Source organism: Ambystoma mexicanum, chromosome 4q (assembly GCF_040938575.1).
Source record: "Ambystoma mexicanum isolate Mex_15411 chromosome 4q, UKY_AmexF1_1, whole genome shotgun sequence".
Taxonomy (NCBI): Eukaryota; Metazoa; Chordata; class Amphibia; order Caudata; family Ambystomatidae; genus Ambystoma; species Ambystoma mexicanum.
In genome coordinates this window covers 1246858152-1246882544 of record NC_090928.1, presented here as the reverse complement: position 1 = coordinate 1246882544, position 24393 = coordinate 1246858152, and the positions used below count along the sequence as shown (strand labels likewise).

Below are 24393 nucleotides of genomic sequence, written 5' to 3'. Positions count from 1 at the left end.
GCTGCTGGACAGAGCACAAGAGAGTGACACCTTCCCATATATGGGCAACTGGGCAAGAGATATAGGTGACCCCATCGCAGAGGAGGAGTGGACCCAAATCTGCAAAAGAGCACAGAAATTCTCCAGATGCACAGCCATTAGGGAGACTGCACACAAGATTTGTTTTACGTGGTACCTGACCCCTCCACCCCCCATAGGTTGCACAAAATGAACTCCAACTACCCACCTACGTGCTGGAGAAACTGCAGAGGCAAAGGAGACCTATACCACATGTGGTGGCCCTGCCCTAAGGCGGCCCTACACTGGAAGGAAGTCCTGGGCCACAAAGGACATCACAGGGAAACAACTGCCAGCAGCACCTAAAGTTATGCTCCTGGGTACAACGGTCGAAGACATTTATGCGGCAACTGCCAACAATGCAACACTTATCACCCACCTGCTAATGGCAGCAAAGATGACCCTGGCACAAGCGTGGAAAAATCCAGAAGGCCCAATAACAACATGTTGGTGGGTGAAAACATGGAACGTAATGGCCATGGAGAAGATAGGGGCCCCGAAGGACGGAAAGTACCTGAAATTCTGGGCAACCTGGGACCCCTTCTTCGACTATGTCAGAGACAGAGAAGCATACTTTTTTAGGCCGAAGAGCTTTTCAAAACTGAGCACCAACAAACTAAGTACAGGAGCCTTGATCCAAGGCAGAAGCTAACTAATCAGAACACAACAATCTCATCGGAAAGCAGAAAGACTGGTCCATGCCACTGGGGAACCGGGAGGGGGGATGGGGACAGGGCAAGGGTGGTTGAAAGGTTGCAGTTAAAGTTAAGTTGATGCCCAAAGCTTGCACCCAATAATTGTAAAACCGAATGTTGATATGTGGCCTTAACAAAGGAAATGTGTTAAAATTATTTAGATCTTTGGCCAATACAGTGTCTGAACATGACGGAGTTTGAATAAATGAAGTTGGTTAAAAAGAAAATTTAAAAGTGGGAAGCGCCTCCTTGGGTTGGGAGACAAGTGCCCATGCGTCTGTAGTAATGGCGCACCATTCTTATGAATGGCGTGACAGACGCCCACCTACCGGCGGAGTGTGGCAGAAGTCCCTAAAGAGGTTTTGCAGCAGGGACCTGAAATGAAGACAGGTCCCTGGTAGATTTTGGGATAAATCTACTCAAGGGCTCCTCGACTGTTCTCGACATTTGTAGCCGACACGTCAATGGCACCGGAAGGTGGTCGAAAAATGCAACAGCCGCCAATGGCGTCGACAGGACTTCACCAGTCTCGGGCTCTTAGGTGCATAAGGTGGTTGGTGAGTCGAGTGCCAGGGGGCCTTGTTTCGCACAGTGGGCTCAGAGTTCTAATTTCCGGAGGAAGAGAGAACAGGCGGTCCAGCTTTCTAAGACTAAGACCTGCTTCATCTTGATGCAAAACTCTTTGACGAGGCGGATTTAGTCTGGAACTGTACCTGTCTCTCAGGGGATGAGTTCTGTGACAAATGACTTCTCTTCTTCAATAAGGAAGAAGTTTGGCCAAAGACGCTCTAGTTCGATCTCTTACAATGTTTTTAGGCCATTCAATCACATTAATATCATCTCCTTGTAAGAATACAGACCATAGGCGAGGCATGTCAAACATTCACAGCATTGTTATACGATTTAAAATATAGCAGACGCAATTCATTTAGGCTTTTGCATACAGTTATAAAATGAGTGTTTCTTCCAACAGGTTTGCACATAATCTACAATATTTATGATTATATTCAATCTTGTTCAGCCAATTTTACGGTGATAGAGCCACTGAAGTGTTAAATTTCAAAAGCAAATATGTACGAAATATCTTTGGGCTTGGATAGGCCAATATATATTTCGGAGCAACTTTTCGAACTCTTCTTTGGTGGCAATAATCGGTGGCTGATAAGGATACTAGATAAAGCATATTTTGGTTGTAAACTGTTAATGCCAATTTCGTTTTGAGCCACAATTTCACATCACCAGCAACATAAGGGTTAACATCCTCATAGAGCCACTTACTATGGGTGCGCTTTAAGATACCAACTGAACAGATAGGTTTTGAGGCACCCAAGGATAGAAAAGCTTTTAGGTATGGTACAATGATAGTGTCTGTAGAAACAGTGGTCAAGCGCTGGAAGAGCATCACACACTGCGATAAATAGACATTCCAGATGCCCTTTAGGTCAAACTCAAGATAAATATATTGGATACTTATCTTTTTAGGAAGACGCAGCAATCGCCTCAATATTTTAGCTTCAAATCGAATAAGAGCTGATCTAAATTTGTGGCCCCAAATCGATATTGCATACGATAGCATAGCAATTATTTTTGATTTGTATATGGATATAACTGCAGCAGCACTATAGCCATTATTTCTACCAATGAATGCACTTAAGATGTTGGTAGAAGTCTCACATTTCATTTTTATCCCATTCAATTGCAGTTCCCATTTTAGCTTTTCATCAATGACAATCACTAAATATTTGTAAACAGATACTTATTCTAAAGGAGCATCAAATATGGACCAATGATAGCGCTTGGGTCGCAACTTCTTCGTGAACACCATGATTTTACTTTTTTGATTGTTTACAATGAGTCCATTATTGGACGCATATTTAGCTAGTTCGTTCATCAGTTGGAGCCCTGCAGGAGTATAATCAAGAAAAAGCAAATCATCGGCATAGGCGAGCCAACCCACTGTAACGTTATCAATTTTTATGGGATTTGCTGCATAGATGTTGAAAGAAATTATCATATCGGCCAAATATAAATTAAAAAGTGTTGCAGCTATCATGCAACCCTGCTTAACACCACGTTTGGAGGGCCTTCTTTTCATCAGGACAAATCTTCGAAAATGATCACCGTAGGGCTAATGTGGAGGTTCTCTCCTTTAAGAACTGTGATGTCAATACCCGACACGAGCCGCTATCCACCATGTAGTAGTCAGTACCAAGGTACCACAGACAAACTGAGGGTCGGTAAGTGTAATATTTGCGCCGCAATCACTGCATTTTTTCTAAACCGCAGTGTTTTGGAGTAGAGATGATGAAAAAGTCCACCAAAAATTCAACGAATTTTGAAGAAAAATACACTTGTCAATCTCTGAAGCGAAGTTCCAGAAAAGCGAGCAAAGCATCCATAAAAAAAAAAAGGAACTGAGGTTACTGGGCATGGAGCCACTATTTGTATTGATATCGAGGTCACGTCCGTGACGTCGACGACTCTGCGGCCATCAATGCCGATGCGCACGACTCCTGGGAAAAAAATGTTTCCAGGAACTGCAAAGCAGGACAATATATATCTAAAATAAGGAATCCATGGGAGGACACAATCTTTTAGAAGAACAAGTTACTTACCAACTGGTAACGTTCTTTCGACTGGATGTTCCTCCAACGTATTCCACATCTTTGCCATGTAATGTGCACACCTGTGGACATTACATGTCAAAGATGTGGAATACGTTGGAGGACACAATCCATTCAAAATATATATTTATCAGTATACCAGTGTGGTGTATTATTTTGTGGTGTATTTGGATTCATTGTACCACCACTTCTAGCGTTCCTCCCTCCTCAAATTTAGCCAGATGTAACGCTCACCTGATTCCTGTAGAGGCGCCGGTCTTGACTGGGCGTATACCGTATCTTCAAAGGTGATGTGTAACACACGGCTGGCTCTTTGGGCTGGACCTCTGTGCACTGTATGTCCGACTCGAAGGGTAAGATGTCTGCAGATAGAAAATATGGGATTAAGGAACTGGGTTATTGAATGTCTCTCTCTTCTTCCCTTTCTCTTCTCCTGTAGAACCCCAAAGGTTAACGCTCTCACCTTAGGTAAGTGAACGCCGTGCTCTCCATCTGCCTCGGGGCAGGGTGCTGTAACCAGTCTCTTCACTGGATAAGGGGAGCAGGCCTCTTGACTTCAGAGGACTGCTGTCCGTCGTTTACTGCACGAACGGTAAGTTTCGAGTAATTCTAATGTCTTTAAAGTCTTTAGTAATGATGTTTCTTGTTTTGCAGGGTTCCGGCGATGGCGGATGACGGGCTGAAGTGAGTTGAAGATAGAGCCCGTGTGATGAATAGAAGCGCCTGGAAGCACGTAAGTAAGCGCTTGTTGCCTGCTTCACGATGCGCTCTAACTGTCTTTTTATTTTGCAGGTACAAGTTCGGAGCGGCTGCAGGGTGCCGGAATACCCACTGGGTTAGATGTGGAAAGGAGTAATGGCACGTGAGTATTAAAGTTCCCCAATGTCTTTAAACGCACCTTGTTTTGTCTTTCAGATGCGGGATGCAGCACCGAAGGCCTCCGGAGCGTGCAAAGAGTTGGTAAGCTTTTGTCTTTCAGATGCCGGAATGCAGTGTGAAGACCTCCGGAGCGCACGAAGAGTAGGTAAGCCTTTGTCTTTCAGATGCCGGAATGCAGCGCGAGGCGTTGGTGACAGCCGATGGACCAGGTAAGTGAAGAGCTGTCACTGAAGACCGTAATGCTAACCTGTTCTTTTTTGTCTTTATAGGTGTTGCTGAAGACTGGATTCAGGATGGTAAGCCTTTTTCCTTAGGCCTAGGATCAGATGCAGAAGACACAATGAGCGTTCTGCTGCAGAGGATGCAGAATAATACAAAGCAAGATTCATCCATCGGGTGTGGTTTAAATAGCCTCCTGTAGTGCTTAGGTGTCTCCTTCCACAGCCACGCCTAGGTAAGAAAAGAGTTCCTGCTTTCCAGAAGAGTTCAAGTGTTCTGAATCTAGGGAGTGGCTCCTGCCCCACCCAACAGGAAAAGTAGTTCCAAACAGAAGAGGATCAGAGGCTCAACTGGCAGGCAAGTAAGCAGCATGGTCTGCTGCAGGTAAGTCCACCCAAGCATTATGAGCCCGGCGCTTCCAGCGCTGGGACTGGGCATATTTATGAGCCTGGTGCCACTGGCGCCAGGACTGGGTCCAAAAGGTCCCAATTGGGACTGGTTGGCACTCGGAACCTGGGTAATGGATCTGCTTCCAAGGGAGTTGGGAAAACCCTGACCTTTTGGAAGCAGAGATCATGACACCAGACTACTCTTCTACACTTACTGTTGGAGAGTGTGGTCTTTATTGTTGGGTGATACTCTTCTACCATGAGGTCAGATTATTGCACAGCCCTCTCTAGAGGGTTGTGTAAAAATCTCCCCAACAATTTGTGTGAGCCAACAGTAATGTGCAGATAGTTTTGAAACTTTTAAAACGATACCCGAATATCTGCAGCCCACGTATGTATTACATTCATAGGCATGGATATAGTAAACAACTGTAAATATATATAGATATAGAAAGCAATGTCCATCACTTGAGATGGTGAGCTGGACCTAGAGTGGATCTATAAAGCCTCAGAGACAGCTCAGTTCTTTGCCAACCCTCGGGTTAAGAGAAACTGGTGTTTGCAATCACAGTAACTAAGACACCCATTGTTTAAAAGCATACATTTCTAGGAAGAACCATTGCAAATGGAAAGGAACAGTTTCTAGAGACAAAACCAGTGCCGCACTCAATGAAAGTAATTGTTTAGTGGGAAAAAGTATTTTGCTTGAACAGCTTTAACAAAACCGTTTCTTGCCTTTGTGTTGTAGACCGACTCCAACAGTGGATGAGATGACCAGTAGCAAGAGTACATGTATTCAACTGCCTAAGTGATGATTGGTCTAAAAAAAAGACTTTGCTTTTCAACTGTTACTTTAAAACTTGCAAGGTATTGTTATTTCAACAGTGTGCATACAGCAGACTTTTCTCAGTTACATAAGAAATCCCATGCACATGTGATGGAATCCTTAACTGGCAAATGAAAAACCCATTAATCCATAGACAGAAGTTGTAATGTACAAGTCACAGTTGGGGGGGCTGGACTTTACCAGGTTAAAAAATTAAGTGTGAACAACTTCAATCTGGTCCATGCAATAAGCAACAATAGTCAAAACCAGATCAAAAAAGCAATGCCGACTGATCGCACAAGAAGAAAGCAAAACACCTACCTTTTGTAGAACCTGGGGCAAACATTCATTTTTATACTTCGTGAAAGGAAATAGAGTGGCCAGATTTGTTTGCACACATGCCAGGATGAGAGGATCTTTGGTCTTATAATTCAGGAGAAGTTGAAGCAGCTCTAAACCATGTTCCACTGGTATATCCTGGAAGGAAAAACATAACCAGTTACCTAAATGTCATAATGACTGGTGAAGGATTACGATCTTCAATCGGGGGACTTTACCGAAACACGCTACAGAAGAATAAGACTTAATTCTAACATAACTAAGCTTCAATGGAGAAACTTCGATCATATGTATAAAGTATTTCTAGCCAGAGAGAAGATCCAGCAAACTGCATTTAATCTATGAAATGAACGACTTCATCACTCACATCCCAAAGGGAGTGCACACAAATACACCATGCCGCATAAGACTGGCACAAGCTCTTTTGGAAAACTTGACTAGATAAATGGCTTCCAAATAAGCAAGCATAGATCCAAAAGTCGGGAGTAAGAAAAAGCAAAGCGATGTGAGCCGAAGACATGCAACAGGTTTAAAACATACCTACTGGGAATTAACAATTCCCTTCAAAACAAGCAAAATGCCAACTTTAGAAGACTATGTATCACTGCAGTGCCACACAAAGAATATGTTAAATACCGGTAATTACTGTTCTCCAGCTTTGGCATCTTTCATAGATTCACATGCTGTTAGAATATTCCCCGTCACGCTGGGAATCCGCTGACATTAAGCAGTTTCATATAAAACCTAGAAACTGATGTCACTTTAATATCTTAGTGTTGTTTTGGGCTTTTACCATTCAGTCAACAGGTAGTGCCTCCTTTAGCTCAACATCCATGGAGGCCATCTTCTGATTTGTATACTGCACGTAACAGTGCAAATATGAGCTACATTCAGGATTGGTGGGAGGGTTGAATGTGAATCCATGAAAGATACCAACCCAGGAGGAAAGGAGTTACAGATAAGTACATAAAATTATACTTTCTCCAGCATTGGATCTTTCATAGATATACATGCTGACAGAAGACATTGTAAAGCAGTACAACGCATGGCTATGCATCAAGCTGGGAGGAGGTTGATGGGTCACACTAGCGTAAGCGAACAGGGTACGAAGGGCTGCTTATCCAACACTGGACTCCTCTCCAGAATTCCTCTCAATGCAATAGAATTTGGTGAAGCGGTCAGACATCCACTTAGGGAAACTGCAAATGTCAGACAGCAGCACTCCAGCTAGCAGTAGATGAGACTACCTTCCTAGAACGTGCCCGGGGCCGACCTGGGAGCGGTCAGAAATCCCTCTGGAAATAGAAGCCTTAGCAGGAGCCCTTTCAGAAGCAGCAGGTTCAAATGCATTGAACAACTGACGATTTCCAAAAGCGCTTGGTCCGATTAACAGAATACTTCAATGAAGCTAGTTTGTACCTGGTTACCTTGCGCTGGTTATTAGATTGATTTGAGATCTACACCTAAGGTTTGACTTCAGTGTGGTTTTATTGTGTGTTTACAAGTGGTCAGCCGACACTTGTTTCAACCCCTCAGGGTCCTTTTCAAGGCTGTAAGTGAATGTTGTGACATAAGGTGATGGTGATAAAAGTGGCCATTACAGTAACACATTTATTTTATGTTCAATTTGTTTCATAATTACATATAGGACATGTTCATCACATGCATTAATATAATATAAATACATAGTTGGCATATACATTGATTAGTGGATACAAAGATAGTAAGATAACAGTCCCATGGGAAGAAAGGAGGGAAGGAAGAGAAGTATTCATGTTAGTTCCCAGGTAGTCTAGGCGTATGTTTAGTACAATGTATGCCTGTTTAGGGCTGTTGGTTGCTTTAGTTTGGTAATGGTTTTACCTAGGCTTTTTGTTTTATGCCACGTGTTTTTATCGTGGATCGGAGTTTTCCTGGTGGCCCGGTGGGGCTATTTGCTGTGGAGAAAACCGGATTGAATTTAGATCTCCGCTATCCCTAGGAAAGGACGCTTCTATCTTAGACAGTGGTGGGAGGGGTGGGTCCTGCCAAGTGCATTATTTAGGTGCATTGCTAGTTGCAACCTATCGTATTGGGGCGTGGTGTGCCTGTTAACTAAAATGCTCAGTGTGCAAAGCTTTGGTAATGGGACAGGGGAATTTAGTTTGCAACTGAGCTCCCGCACAGTTGAATAGAGAAGTGATTTAATGGTGGCTGGCATGGACGCTGGTTAAAGGCAATCCTATTTCTACCGCTTCCTAGGTAGTGGGCAGGGGGTTTTACATTTGTGATCTTACACAAAGTTGAATTGCGATTCCATGCGTGCGGTAGCTGACATGCTGGAAGCCTGTTTAAGGCAAGTGTGTGAAGAGTCAAGTGCAATTGATGGTGGTCTTGTTTAACTAGAAGAGGATACACATATCTGGGCCGCATTTAGCCTGATTTTACTGATACAATTTGGCACCTTTAGACACAGGCATTTCAATTGTGCACAAGCATTTAGAGTTCAATCTCTGGCAAATTACCTGGATGGCAGTGTGCTGCCGATGTGTACGTATCCTTCGGATGGTGTGTAATGGGAATGGCGAAGGGGCATATGAATCACCATCTAGTGCAGTGAACTGTTTCAGAGCCACTTTAACGTGCGCATTAATTGCTGGGTGGGAACACTGGTTCTTCGCACATGCTCATTATGGTACAAAGGACATGCTTTAGCCGCACAGTTCTATTTACTAATTCCCTGCACATGCGTGGTTTCAAAAGAGGATTAGTGTGGTTGAGCACAGGCATTGGTTTCGCGATCTCTTCCGAGATAATTACTAAATAAACATGGTACGAAGATACTTAATTTTTAGAACCAAGGTAATATAAGTTGAACATAAGCATGAGGTATATTCTATGGGTTCAATTAGATAGATTAGTTAGAATGTACTGATAAATGACTAGGTGCTGCATATATGTATAGACATATTGCTTGAAGATATATAAAATGTCTAGCCTATTTCTACTGGTGATATATGGTCACACTTTGTACTTAATCATTGAAAATGGGTAATTCCTGCAAATATATATATTTTTACCAACAGTATGTTTAGGTGTGTAGCTTATTTAGGGTCTACAGTAATGATCCCAAGTGACTTTGGTCCTCATGGTCCAAGTGTTGGCTTTAGAGGGTGGGCCAGATAACCATTGACCGATAGCCGTTGGATGAGCATACATTTAAGAATACATGACCTGTGTTTAAACCATGAGTTACACATCTGAATCTGCAGATCATTCTTGCGTCTTGTTTCAGTTTACGTTCCCGATTCCAACCCCAATTCCATATATTTCATCGAATGCAAGGTCCTTTCCTCCTGCGACAAAGGTTTAGGTAAGAAAACAGGTAACACCAAAGGCTCATTAAGGTGAAATTCCGATGGAACTTTGAGCATGAAAGAAGGGTGTGTACACAGCACCACCCTTAATTCATGGAAAGTCCAATACGGATGCTTCCAGGACAGGGCTGGGATCTCACCCACTCATCTGGCTGAGGTGATGGCCATGAGGAATGGCGTCTTCCGTCTTCCAGGAGAGAAACTGGAGTCGGGGCCTGAAGCATAGGTTCGAAGGGTGCCCCCAAAAGGGCTACGTTGAGTCCCATGCCGGGGCAGGCGCCTTCACCTGCCAGAAAGATCGAAAAAGCACCTCAAGAAACTCCTTTACGTGTCTGTGGGGCCACAATGAGAAACTTCCCGGGGATCTGGTTCCAACGTGCATCCAAGAATTCATGTAGGGGTTGTATATGCAACCTGCAGAGATGGACGAGGGAGATTCAGGACATCATGCCCAGCAACAACGTGATGTCCCGCACCATGGCCATCTTCACAACAGTCTCTGCACCTTCCCTTGAATGGCTGCTAGCCACTCCTCCTAGGGTGACGCCAGGCAAGCCACTGTGTTGAGTCTGGCGCCGAGGAAAAGCGCATTCTGCTATGGCATTTAGCAGTACTTCGGCTAGTTTATGAAGAACCCCAGCTCCGTCAGTAGCCAGACGGTGGTCTCCTTGTGCTCGTCGTCTAGTTCCCGGGAACGGGCACGTATAAGCCAATAGTCCAGGTACGGGTATATATGTATGTATGCGCTGCAGGCCACCGGGGCCAGGCACTTTGAGCACTCCTGGGGCCAAATTCAAGTCGAATGGTAGGGCCTTGAACTGGTAGTGTTGTCCTTGTGCCACGAACCAAAGAAAACTTTGATGTTTCCTGTGGATGGGGGCATGGAAGTAAGTATGCTCTAGGTCCAACGACGTCAGTAAATCCCCTTCCTCCAGTTGGCCGAGCATGTGTTGTAACATGACCATCCTGAATTTTTGGGACTTCAGGTACTTGTTCAGACGACATTGGTCTAGGATGGGTCTCCAACACGACTCCTCGACCCCCCCCCTCCTCCGGCAATCTTCTTTCTGACCAGAACTTATTTGGAATAGACTCTGGAGCCCCAGAGCCATTGGGGAACGAGCTCCATCGCCCCTTTCCGTAACATGGCACGCACTTCATCCAGGAGCTGAGGGATGTGCTGCTCCTGACAGGGAACCGGTGGAATATGCAGGGACCTGCGTTGGAACTCCAATCTGTGATCTATCTGCACTCGCTGATGAACCCAGTCAATCAGCCTCCCACCGGGGTGCACGAGTGGAGGCCTGACTACTTGGCTGGTTCAAACTTGCTTGGGTGTCTCTGTTGTCGTTGCCTGTGCCCATATTTTGTATCCTTTTATCCGCATTTTGTGCTTATCCTTAGTTTTGATATGGGTTTCCTGGAGGAGTAGCACATCCGCCTTCTCCCTTTTGAATTGTTTCTCCAGTTTCGCTCTTTTTGTTGGGTGGTTCATGCCCCTAATATTGTAGGTCATAAAGCGTATCATCCCCATTCTATTTTGTTTGTATGCCATTGCATCCGGTCACCTTCTGTTCTCGATTCAACTCTTTGATTCTTCCGATCCCTTCCCCTCCCTTGAACTTCCCTTCCCCCCAACTTTGAAATTTAAACCAACCAAACTGTCCCACAAGTAGGGCGAGGGTTCCTATTGACGCTTGGGCGTTGCGCCCTTCGCTCCCTGCCCTCCATACCCTTGGGGGGGTATGTTATGGGGATTCCTAAACCCCACTGAACCATTTGTCTTTACCTGGTTCCAGACCGTTGGGTCGCGACCAGACCGCCCTCCGTGAATTGTCTGTCCTGCTCCGTTCCCATACACCCCCCCCCCCCCCCCGACTGGGTCTCAGTGGCAGCGTTTCCGTGTCTGTCCCCCTGGCATATGTTTTTCTTGTGTTCCTCATGGTACCTTTCTACGGGTGTCTCTCCCTGGATTTGCCTTCTTCTGCTTGCTGGATTCCCAGCCCATAGGTTTTCTCGTTCGTTCTCTCCTGTTTGTGGCCTCCCCCTGCTCCATCTGCTCCATCTCTTCATCTTGTAGTCCCATCGTGCTTCGGCCTTCTTCCAGCGTGGTCACTCTTTTCTGTTTTCCTTCCCATGTAAACAGTAACCCAAATGGGAAGGTCCATTTGTAGCGGATTTGTTTTTCTATTAGCACTTTCACCAGTGGGGCCATTGCTCTTCTTTTTTGGAGGGTTATTAGTGCCAAGTCCTGATACAGTTGGATGTCTTGCCCATTCATTTTAATATGTTCCAATTCCCTGGCTCTCCTGAGGATCTGTTCTTTCTGCGGGTAGGAGGATAGCGCCACCAGGACATCATGTGGTCTTTCCCCTGGGGCCCCCGCTCTTTTCGGTCCCACCCTGTGGATTCTGTCGACTCCGATATCCTCGATGTCTTGTGTTCCCAGAATGTCTCTGAACACCTCCTTCACCGCTTCCTTCAGATCTTTGTCTAGCACTGATTCCGCCATGTTCTTGATTCGGATGTTGGAACGTCTAGAGCGGTTCTCTAAATCCTCACATTGTAGTTCCAAGTTGTGAGTGAGTGTCACCAGGTGTTCTTGCGTTTCGCTTCTTTGTCTCGTGTCTTCTTCAAGACTTAGCACCGTTTTTTCCACTATATCTGTTCTTTCTTCTAGGTTGTTTATGTCAATTCTCATGTCTTGTACCGCTTGTTTCATTTCGTTCTTCATGGATGTAAATTGTTCCTGGACTGTGGACATGGACTTTTCCTGCAGGTCCATGAACCAGGTTTGCATGTCCTCCCTGGTCAGTGGTTGCTGTTGGGATAGTGGTTCTGCCTCCCCCGTGGAGTCTCCCTGGTTTCTCCCTCTCGGTTGTGGTGTCCCCTCTGTTGACCACATTTGTAGAATATCGGCCCCTTGTTTCGCTGTTTGGGGAGTCTGCTGGATGGGGTTCCCCTTTCCTTTTGCTCTAGACATGATAGGGCGCTCTGTCAGATAGTCTATGTGGCTCCTGCGCCCTCTTGTAGCCCTCCGATGGGGCCTCCTCGCTTTCTTGTCCTCCGAGATGTTCTTAACTGTTGGGGGTTCTGCGGTAATGTGTTTCTCCTTCCTGAGTTTCCCCCCTTTCCTCACCCCTGTCTTGTGGGCCTTGGATCCAGCCTGCGTGGGTGGGCGGTGGGGGGGCAGACTTGCGAGGTGACTCCTTGTGTCCCAGGGGAAATCTAGTTGGTGCCGGAGAGAGGTTCTTTTTTTTTTTAATTATTTTTTTGTGAGTCCCCCCCCCGGGGTATGTGCGCACGGGCGGGCGCCTTATTTCTGGACCTCCCCCTGGGCCGGCTCACCTTTAACGCTACGTCCTCTTGTGCGCTCCGTGCAGGGCGGCCCCCGCGGCTCCTCTCCTGCGGTCCGCCCTGTTCGCGCTGTTTTCTCCCGGCGCCGCAGCTGTTCCGCTGCACGCCGCTCTCCCCTCACCTCGGGGCGGTGTGGGGTGGCGTGAGCGCGGTTCTGTTCTTCGGGTTCTGCTGTGTCCCCGATCCCGCTCTCTCGCTGGCCGGTGCCTCCCAGTCGCCCGACGCCGCGCTGGACGGCCCCCTGCGACGCGGGAGAGACTCCTTCGGCCCCGATGGGGGAAGGGGCGGTCTGCCTCGCTCCTCGTGTTTTCGGTGGCGCACGCTTTCCCACAGCGCCTGCGTCCTCGCTGGGGGGGGGGGGTGTATGGGGGGCAGCTTGGTAATCGGGGGGGGGCAAAGGACGGTCCGTCACGGCTTCGGTCGTGCTATTTTCGGCAGCCCGGGCGGAGCGCGGTTTAGCTGCGACTCCTCACCCCGGCGGCCATCTTGGAAAACCCGATAGGTTTTCTTTTATAGGTTTTTCTTTTGTTTCTGCTTCAAAAGTATTGAAAGTTTGAAGTTCGATAACATGTGGCAAGTAGTCTTGGATCAGATGCAATAATAGTATGTGTAGCATGCTGTTCCGGCGCTGTTTAAACCAGGCTTTCAAACGTCAGTAAGAGGCAATCTGAGACTGCAGCCCACTGAGGCCCTAAACTAGTAGAGGGTCCCTTCGAGCAGGGGATAGGGGGGGATGGACGGGGTTGAGAATGCATAACACCTGTGGCTGTGCAAAACATCTGGAAGGCATCTCCAAGAGACCCCGACCCCTTGCTGCCAATGAAGCAAACTGGGGGCACTTAGAATTCTGAGGAGATGAGATCAAGTCCAGGTCTGCGAACCCTCAAAGCTGGAACAGGGTCAACAAGTAGTCGCTGTGCAATTCCAACTGCTAGCTGTTGAACCCCAAGCGGCTCAGCTGGTCCGCTTCTGCATTGCTGTCCCCCGGAAGGTGTTCCAACAAAATCCAAATACCATCAGTCAAGGCCCATTCCCAGATTGAAACCGCCTAGTAGGGAGAAGTCTCAAATGTGCCAATTCCATTCACCTTAGAGACCCCCAGCAAATTTGCTGGATTTTGAGGACTTTATTCTTTTACCTGGAGAGAGTGTGAGCCTTTTCTTCCCACCCTCTCATGTATTTTGATGTGTGTTTTAGTCTTGTGTTCTTCGATTATGGAGTTTTAGATAACTCCATAGGCATCATCTTTTCATGTTTGTCACACAGCACTCCTCCAGTGCAGTGACTCAGAAGCACTTTAGGCTCTCCCAAGGTTTAAACACCTTCTCTTGGATAAACTACTGTTTCCCAGAGAAAGTAAAGTTAAATGGACTTGACTAGTCTTTTCAAATTCCGAGACCCAGCACATACTATCTTACAATAGAGTGCTGGAGGGGTTACCTACTATCCCCCATGTCTGGAAACACATGTAGCAGTCAAATGCTACCCTTTCTATCTAAATGGCTGGTGGCAGTGGTTTTACAACAAACTACCATGATTTTTCCCGACCGCCAACACTGGTAGCTAAAAATCGCGGGAGCCATGTTTTTCAAGATGGCGTCTGAGCCCCCTTTGTTTAAACAGGACCCGGTCTTTTTGCCATTTCTTTTTGGAAAGATCCTTCTAGAGTTTGTCTCTGCGTGCCAAACCAGGTTCGGTCCCTTTGTTCCTACGCCTTTGGTGGGCTTCAGGACTGAAGACCGCCGCTGGTGCCTGAATGTCTGGGGTGGGCAGGAAGTGAGGGAGGTGCTCAAAATTCCCTGTGCGTAGTCTCCTAGGAGACCCAAATGCACTCTCGCGTGATTGGCTGGCTGACTGTCCGGCAAGGACAGCCACCTTGCTGGGTGAGTGGCAGCTAGGCTGGAATGAATGGGAGGAAACTGGAAAAAGGAGAGTCTCTGGGCTTGGAAGGCAGAGTCGACCACTGGAACGAAAGAACCGAAGACGAGCTGGACGGGGACGACTGCTGCAACTCCTGGACCGTTGGTTTGCCCGGTGAAGCCCTGCTGCATGTCCGAATCACCAAGTTCATCTCGACAGAGAAGCCCTTCAAGGACGACTTCTTCCTTTGAGTTGGTGGGACCAATCAACTCGTAAGCCACCTGGACACCATTCTCGGAGCTGGTCCTGCAGGAAACCAAATAACCAGGGAGAAGGACACCAGTTTGTGTGCTTGAATACAGCTACCAGATTTGAAGATTTGCCAGTTTGACACCTTTGTGACCAGTCCCCTTGCAGTGCAGGAGTCCCCCGACGTCCTCCCTCTTGTCCCCACGACCGAGGCTCAGGAACAGCGAGATCTGCAGGAACTGCCAGGAACAGAAGTCTTCAGCTGCATCTTTTTCTTCATATTAAGATACTGTGAAAATCTGACCGAGAGAACACCTCTCACTGCGAAAGTGCGTGAAACTTTGGCAACTTGCAGGCCTAGTCAGCTTGTGACCCGACATATGAACCTTTCCTCTATAAACTACTTCTGAAAACCGTGGCAAAGACCTTTCCGTTTAACTACCAGAACCGTTTTTACCTATACAAGACTAGTCTTGTGACTTTGGCCTACTTATTGCATTGAACTAACTCCTCTGGTGAACGCAAACTATTTGCACTGTTTAAGAGTGGTTATAGGTGAAAGGATCGAATCAGAAGGATCGAAATGCAATAGTTTCGAGTCAAAAGGACTGGGAAAAAAAGGTCGATTATTTTTTCTTTTTTTAGAGGGGGTCCCCCACCAAACCCCTGTTTTTGGTATAAAAACACTTTTTTCCTAAATGGAAACCAAAATATATATATATATTCAGTGAAAAAAACTTTGTTAAAGGGACTTCATGGTTAAGTTGCGCTACTAAAAACCTATGAAATTCAGTGAAAAAACTTTGTTAAAGGGACGTTATGGTTCCAAGTAAAACCGAAAAACCATTGAAATTTGGCAGTTATGGTAAGTTAAGCAACCATAACTCGCGCCATCACCGTGCACTGCTAAAACTAACACCCAGGACATCAAAGATGACATCACAAATGTCATTGATGACATCACTGATGACATCACATGTCTGCCCCACTATTTTTTTCTTTTGCTGACATATCTAGGCCACATGGTTTTCTTCAGTAACAGTCAGAAACTAAGAATTATATTTTATTTGTAGACGTATCCTTCTAATAGGTTCTTACAGTAATTCTCTTAGAGTACAGTCACATCATATGAAACATATACATATGGGAAAACAAGCTTGAAAGACAGCAATCCTTTTTGTGCATAAAGATAATCACTAGACTTATGAGCACTTTCTGACAGTTCTGTTTTTTTATGGCTGTACTTTCCCTGTATATGGTCATATTTGTATACATTGTACTCACACTAATTTCCTTAGCGTCCAATCACATCAAATGATGCATATACGTAGGGTAAATAGCAGCTGTCAAACAGAGCAATCATTTATTTGCATGAAACTAATCAGTTAATTTATGAATTGTTTCTGCTACTAATTGTGCTTTTTTGCTAACTTCACTTTCCCTGTATATACCCATATTGGTATGTGTTGTGTCTTTGTGTTTTGTCTATAGTAATGCAATTATGTAATACATGGGTTTTATTAGCTACTTAATACATATTTCACAGTACACAAAAATCTATTAAGAAAACAATTATCATTTCATTATTCAACATATTAACATTACGAATATCATACCTTCATCTTGTACGCTGCACACAATGTTATGTTTCTGTATGAGTAGCTTAGTATACTAGATAGAACCCCATAATAGGATGCTATTTATATCAATGCATCGTTCAATGTACTTATTAGGGTATATTTCTTGCAATGATGCTTGACACTTTTTTTGCAACATAATAAGAATCCCTTCTACACATATTCCATGAGAAGTACATACACATGTGATGTCATCAGTGATGTCATCAATGACATTTGTGATGTCATCTTTGATGTCCTGGGTGTTAGTCTTAGCAGTGCACGGTGGTGGCGCGAGTTATGGTTGCTTAGCTTACCATAACTGCCGAATTTCAAGGGTTTTTCGGTTTTACTTGGAACCATAACATCCCTTTAACAAAGTTTTTTCACTGAATTTCATAGGTTTTTAGTAGCGCAACTTAACCATAACGTCCCTTTAACAAAGTTTTTTTCACTGAATTTCATAGGTTTTTAGTAGCGCAACTTAACCATAACGTCCCTTTAACAAAGTTTTTTTCACTGAATTTCATAGGTTTTTAGTAGCGCAACTTAACCATAACGTCCCTTTAACAAAGTTGGCTTTACACAGAATGTTGCAAAGTAAGAATTTATGCTCGTTCACAGTGAAGGTCAGCTGCTTCATTTTTTTCTCGGGCCCCAGAGAGGCTCACGAAGCAGACTATAAGGTTGTATTGTGTTTTGACCTTGACAGACAGATTGTGATGAAAGACTTCTCTTGAAGGAGTGTGGCTAAAACGTAAGAGAAGATAAACATGAAATTTCTGAAACGAAACCACTTTTACATATTATATCACTATGCGAAAGATCGTTGGCACACGCAGAGTCGTACTTTCGGACTGCACCACTCGTAGACAATGGAAATTGCAATTGTACTATAAGTAACCCTTTACATTACTTTATAGCAAATATAATTACAACCGCCGAATTGATCCCCTGTCGTTTAGAGGGCTCTGAAAAAGGCAGACGACACAGAGTGGGTTAATAGAAATAATTTAACCGGTCTATAGGCGGTCAAATGCTCTACTCGCTGTGCCACTTTACTGTAGCCTGTCAAGTGGCACAGCGAGTACAGCGCTCGCTTTGACATCCGTGCACAGCTTGCTAACGCAAGTTCGAATCCAGGCAAGCCCAAACTCAGCCTTTCATCCTTCCGTGGTCGATAAATGAGCACCACACACCGTGGTTAATAATAAGCACCGCCTAGATACCTCACATTTCTTAGCGCTATATGAATGGGAACATATTTTTTTATTATTAACATACTCTGTTGCACTATCCTCGATAGCAAATAGTTTCACGCCCTAATAAATAAAAGGATGATTTTTAATGAAGATCGGCTGGTGAGACTAATTTATGTTTTTTAAAACAGGTACGTGGCCCCGTTTTGTCTATGTCACGATTTACAGACTCCAGCGGATGGGGTCTTCAACTGCCAGGTGCAAGTCCAAATATGCAACTTCATGACCATCACCATTTTATGGGACAATCGCCAAGGACCAATATGCCCTTACGCAGTACTAGCGGCTACAAACAACATACCAACCAATACGGTGGTCTAATGGCTCGTTGTTGGAGCAACCTTCCGATTATCAGAGAGACCATTTACTGCTTTTATCATAAACCAACAGCCTATCTACCGCAAAGGAACAACGCGCGGCTCCAAATAAACTTTTGCTGATCGACAGCACAGACAATAGCAAATCGCTGAATATTCACTAAACATTTCATGTGAAATAAAAGTACTTTACCAAGTGTACAATCCTGCTGTTTACTTTTAAACCACAGTTTCATATTCTGAATTGTGACGCACGGAGTTGTAACCTGATCTAACACTCTCTGTACCGCAAAGGAACATCGCGTGTCTCAACATGAACTTTTGCGGATCGACAACAAAGACAAATGCAAATTGCAGAATATTATCTAAACATTTGATGTCAAATAAATGTACTTTACAACATTTACAATCTTGCTCTTTGCTTTTAAATCACAGTTTCATATTCTGAATTGTGGCGCGCTGTGTTGTGACAATGTGTGTTGTCTTCCGGGTTCTGTGTAAAGTCGCGTAGTACTGCAGACGACTGGGCGCGTTTCATGACGCACCCTGTAACGTCACGGAGAGAGGCGGGGAATATGAATGCTTTGATAATATCAGGCTTAGTGGCGGGAGATATGATTTAGTGTCGCAAAAGCAAGTCAGCCAGGTCAATAGCGCCAGTCATAGGATTATCACATAATGTCGACGCACACCAGCCGGATTTATCGTTTCTTTAGTGGACAAAAAGTCGGTTGACGCCCCTAGGAAATTGTACTATTAGCGGACAAAAGGAGTGCTCTTAAAACACTTTCACCCTGACAACGAACAATACAAAAAACGTTCTCAGAACACCCCCATTTTGTGTAATTGCAACCATTTCGGGACACTGCGAGTGTTCTTAGAACACATTCAACTAGACAGATTACAATAAAGACAGCGTCCTGAGGACACCCCCAGTTTGTGTATTTACGAACAATTAAGGACAACGCGAGTGTTCATAGCTCATTTTTACCTTCCTTGCGAACAAAAATGACACATACTCCGTCCTCTAAACACCCCACCATTTAGTTTATTTACAAAATGTCAGAACAGCCGTGTTCTCCGCGGACAAATCAAACGAAACAAAAAGGTCTAGCACATAAAAAAACAAAGCATTGAACCTATCTCGTACTCCCCCACCCTCCCCAAACACTCTTACACACCAACACACGGCACTAAATACAATTTTTTATCCCCGTTTCACTGCGCTGTACGCGGTCGACTGCGAATACAAGATGGCGGGCGCCACAGAAAATCTGACGCGCTCCACGCCCCTCGTCGTCCAATCAGCGAACACGTCGCATGTCCGCGGACATTACGCAAGCCCACGGGCCAATCGGGGTGCTGTCCGCGGAGCGAACAGGGAAGTCCGTCCGCGAAGCGAACGCAGATATCACTAATTTTTTTGCCTTACATTTTGGTCATTTTTAAAAAAAACTACTGGACGGATTTACACCAAATTTACAAAAGCACGCTTTTGGGACCAGGCCGCCGCTCCTGCCGCAAATTTGGTGTAAATCCGTCCAGCGGTTCGGGCTGTAGCCGTGCGCAAAGATTTTCCCATTCAGTCTATGGGGAAAAAAAAAAGTTTTGGAACCCCCCCTATAACTTTCCCCCCCCTGGACGAATCCTCACCAAACTTTGCAAATAAATTCAGAGTGACCCAACTACTTTTTTTGCAAAGTTTGGTGAGGATCCGTCTGGGGAGAGCGAAGTTATAAGCCGCCCAAAAAGTGCTCTTCCTATGGAAACAGCAACTTAACCATAATGTTAGATCCTTTTGTTTTCTATCCTTTGACCGGACACCTTTAAAAGTAACTAATATTTGTTTTATTATCTTATGCCTTTTTGCTCCCATTTCAAATTCTCGGAATGCCATTTTGCTCCTCCTTTAAAGTAGTTTAAATGCCTCAGAACCCGATAGTGTGAAGTACTATAGTATATTTTTGTGTCATATTGATTCCCTCCTTTTAGTAAATGTTTCTAACTGACTGTGTAATACATTAAGAGTTTTACCAAGAAACTGAGTATAAGTGTCTATCTGAATACCTCTGTAACACCCTTACAGATCACTTTCCCTCTTGAGATACACCTGGCTGCTCAACTCGCTACCAAAAACTCTGTGGTACAGACTTATACCGAAGGTTGGTTTTGCTTACACCTGTAGTCATAGCTGTGCGTAGTGGTCCCAGAGGGTACTGCATGCAAACATTGCCTAACACCTACTCCATGCAATGGGGGGATGGAAGGGAACAGGTGCCACTCTGCCCTTTGAGGTAAAACATTGTAGTGGAGTTTTCTGTCCTGACCAGAACTGACCTGTCCCTGAGCTCGAGCATATTGATATGCAAGAGGGCTTATGCTGTGGACCATGTGTCATGATCACTGCTTCCAAGGAGCCAGGACCAGCCCAACGTCCTTGGAAGCAGGCCCCTAATCCTAAGCCTAGGCACCAGCCGGTCCCTACTGGGACCTTTTGGACCTTGTCCTGGCGCCAGTGGCACCAGGCTCATCAAGGCCATCGGTCCCGGCACTGGAAGCGCCGGGCTCATATTATATGTGAAGATGCTTGGGTGGACTTACCTGCAGCAGACCATGCTGCTTACTTACCAGCTACATAGGAATCCTCTGTAAGCCGGAACTATTTTCTTACCTGGGTGGGGCAAGCTCCACGCCCTGGATACAACACTGGAACTCTTCTGGAACAGGAACTCTTTTCTTACCTAGGCGGGGCCGTGGAGGAAGACGCCTCATCACTCCTAGGCTATTTAAACCACACCCGATTGATGAAGCGTGCTTCGCGTTATTCTGCATCTGCAGCAGAACGCTCACCGAGTCTGTTCCAGCTTTTCTTCTTCCGATCCTGTACCTGCAAGAACAATACTTACCATTCCAGTATCCAGTCTTCCGCAGCGCCTGTAAAAGACAAGAAACAATAGGTTAGCACGACTACTTCACATGCAACGCATTCCTTACCTGGTCCATCGGCAGCGACCATTTCTTCACGCTGCACCTCCGCCTGTGGAGACAAAAGCATAGTTATTACTCACCGGCAATCCGCGAATTCCGGATGTTTTCAACACTGCAACCCAGCATCTGAAAGACAGAAGAAGAGACATTAGACAGGTATTTACTTACGCCCATCGCGCTCTCCACAATAGAGCGCCTGCAACTACTCAGCTGTGAAGGAAAGAGACAGTTAAAGCGCTCGCATATACTCACGCATTTCCAAGCGCTTCTTTCCAAGGCTCTGGCTCCAGCTTTGGCTCTCTTCATACCATCTTCTAACGCTAGAGCCCTGCAAAACAAATAGAACAAAGCATTATTCCGAGCCCTGTTCAATACTTACGTGTCCACGCACCTAAAGACTATATGGACTAAAAGGTGTCCGGAAACTCACCGCTCGTGCTGTTAACAGCGGTTGCAATCCTCTGATGTTAAGAGGCCTACGTTTCGCCCAGTGAAGGAACTGGCAACGGCACCCTGCACCAGACGCAGATGGAGAGCCCAGCATTCACCTATCTAAGGTGAGCACGTTTACCTGGGGGCTCTAGACGAGAGCGAGAGAGCGAGAGAGCGAGAGAGAGCGAGAGAGAGCGAGAGAGAGCGAGAGAGAGCGAGAGAGAGCGAGAGAGAGCGAGAGAGAGCGAGAGAGAGCGAGAGAGAGCGAGAGAGAGCGAGAGAGAGCGAGAGAGAGCGAGAGAGAGCGAGAGAGAGCGAGAGAGAGAGAGAGAGAGAGAGAGAGAGAAAGGACACTCAATTGCCCAGATCTTTAACCCCATATATTCTTTCATCTGCAGAAATCTCAGCCTTCGAGTTCGACACACAGTGCGAAGAGGCTCAGCCCCAGAAGCCAATCGAGTCCTGGACATCACTTTGAGTCACAGACTCCTTCCTGCCTAGACCAGCGCCTCCGTGGGAATCAGGTGAGCGTTACACCATGCCCAATGAATCGAGTAGCCTCTAGAGAAGTCCCCAACCCGAAAAAGGAGTCAGTCACCACCAGGGTAGGCTCCCGTCGGATGACGAGGGGCCCCCTCATGGCATCAACCACCAGCGAATATCAGACAGTAGCAGGGATATTGAGAGCTTGTCCTACTGAGACCCTGTCTCTTGATCCCAATTGGCTGCCAGGTGGAGATGGAGGCGCCTCATCTTGAGGCAGGCGTGCTGTACTGTGAGCACACAGGAGGCCATCAGCCCCAGAAGGTGCTGGAACCACCACGTCAAGATGGTCGAGTTGGCATTGTGAAGGGAGAGGAGTCTCTTGGCCGTGGGAAACACCTGATGAACTCCTGTGTGCAAGCGTACGCCTAGGTAGACCAGCTGATGAAGAGTATTAGCCAATCTCTGGCAGGAGTGTGCCACCCCCTCGGGTGAACTGGCTCTCAACAGCCAGATGGTCAAATAAGGGTATAGGGGCAGGCCCTCTAGGCGGAGAAGCACCACCACTGCGTTCAACAACTTCATGAAGACGGGAGGGGATGAGTTCAGGCCGAAAGGAAGCACCTTGTATCGAAAGTGGTAAGACAATCGTGAACCGCAGAAACTTCTGATGCGGCTGGTAAATGGGGACATGCATGTACGCATCCTTGAGGTCTAGGAAACCCATCCAGTCCCCTGCACACAGAGACTGCTATGTGTGTGGAAGTAATCCTCTTGATTCATTTGAGCGGTGAAGGCAGATTGAGAAATGACAAGTCAAGGACTACCCTCGGGCTAGCCTGGTTGTTCGTGGGTACCACAAAAATCCTGGAGTAGAAATCAGAGCCCCTGTCTGACTCGGCGTACCCGAAACCCCCTGAATCTGGTAATGGCGCAGGGTTTGAATTCAGCCCTGCTTGAGGCTGAGGAAATAACTTTTGCCCTGGCTTAGTCAGAATGGCCAAGGATTTGGTAACCTGCATAGAAGTTTTCTTTTTTGTCAACTTGTCATTGGCTGACTAATGAAAAAGTACCACACCCTTGAAGGGGAGATCTAGAATCCTAACCAGCACATCAGAAGATTTAGTAGCATGCATCCACGCCATCCTTCTCATCTAGACCCCAAAAAACAGCCCTCTGCTGGCTGTGTCAATGTGGGAGACCGAAGACTCCATGAGGTCCTGCGCAACGGCACAGGCATCTGCCAGACCGGCCTTGAAGGAGACCAGTCTTTCCAGTGGGAGGTCAGGCACAAACTCCCCCCAGCTCTCACCACAGCTTTTGAATAGACGCAGTCAATAGGGCGTTAGTGTTGGTCTGCGGCAAATGTAGCCTTGACATGACATAGCATTGTTTGCCCAAAGACAAGGACATTGTCCTCTTTAGAAAGACAACTGGAGGGAGCTCCTGAGGAGTAAGACGATGAAGACTATGATTTAGAATAGAGTGAGGCCGCAGCCACCAGTGAGGAGTGAGGCTGAGGGTGGGAAGCCAGGAGAATTGAATCCCCATCCGTCAGCCTGAAACAGCTATCCAGTTTCTTGATCATCTGTGCGTTTGCCCTGTGCTTCTCCGAGACCTTCCTAGCCACCTGCAGACATCCTTCTGGAGAGGGCTGCCAGAACGGATTGTGGTGCATTTTCCCAAAACCTCTGCTAGCACTCCCAACTCCTGGGGGTCTCCTCAGGGAGGGAGACCCTCCAAGAAATCTGCAAGGCTCTTAAGGCGGTCATGAAAGGCTTTTACATATGCCGAGAGTTCGCCCTGGGCGTCATCGCCTCCCTCCCCTTTTTTTCCAGACTGAGGGGATCTAGTCTGTAATCTCTCCTCTTCCTTGCCCAGATGAGGAGAAGGATAAAAAGTTGATAGTACTATTTTTTGTGACAAATGGAAGTCCGAGACTACTTTTGGCAAGAACGATGGTTTAACTTTAAGGACTACCTTAGCCTTATAAAAAAATAGTATATGGTGGTTTGCATGAGAGAGCCTGAAGTTCGCTAACCCTGCGGGCTGATCGGACCACAAGAAGAACAGTTTTTAGAGTTAAAAGCCTCAATGGACATGAATGCAGAGGCTCAAAAAGGTATGCAAGTCAAGAATTTTAGTACTAAATTTAAATCCCAAGTTGGTACATGAAAAGGAACTGGAGGGTATACATTAGCCCTTTTAAGAATTGAATGATTAACGGTATTTTGAAATATGAAACCTCTTCTGAGGAGCGCTTGAAAATGGACAGCACAGCAAGGTATCCTTTGATTGTTCCTATCTGGAGCCCCAGATTAGCTAGATGTAGCAGAAAATACAGCACCATTGGGGTGCCACACTGAAAAGGGTCCACATCCTTGTCTTTGCAGCAGTTACTAAATCTGTTCCAGCGACAACGGTACAAAGATTTTGTTGCTGGTCTTC

At 46.0% G+C, this 24393-nt stretch overlaps 1 protein-coding gene across 5 annotated transcripts in view; it reads right to left on the bottom strand.

Annotated features, from left to right (window-relative positions):
* Nucleotides 1–24393, bottom strand: part of LOC138468321 (exportin-5-like) — a 2334215-nt gene that overhangs the window by 1617628 nt on the left and 692194 nt on the right. For all 5 annotated transcript variants that reach the window (XM_069608827.1, XM_069608826.1, XM_069608825.1 and 2 more), the window contains exon 15: nucleotides 6011–6166. In XM_069608827.1, coding sequence (XP_069464928.1) covers nucleotides 6011–6166 — 156 coding nt within the window. The remainder of the gene's footprint in view (nucleotides 1–6010; nucleotides 6167–24393) is intronic.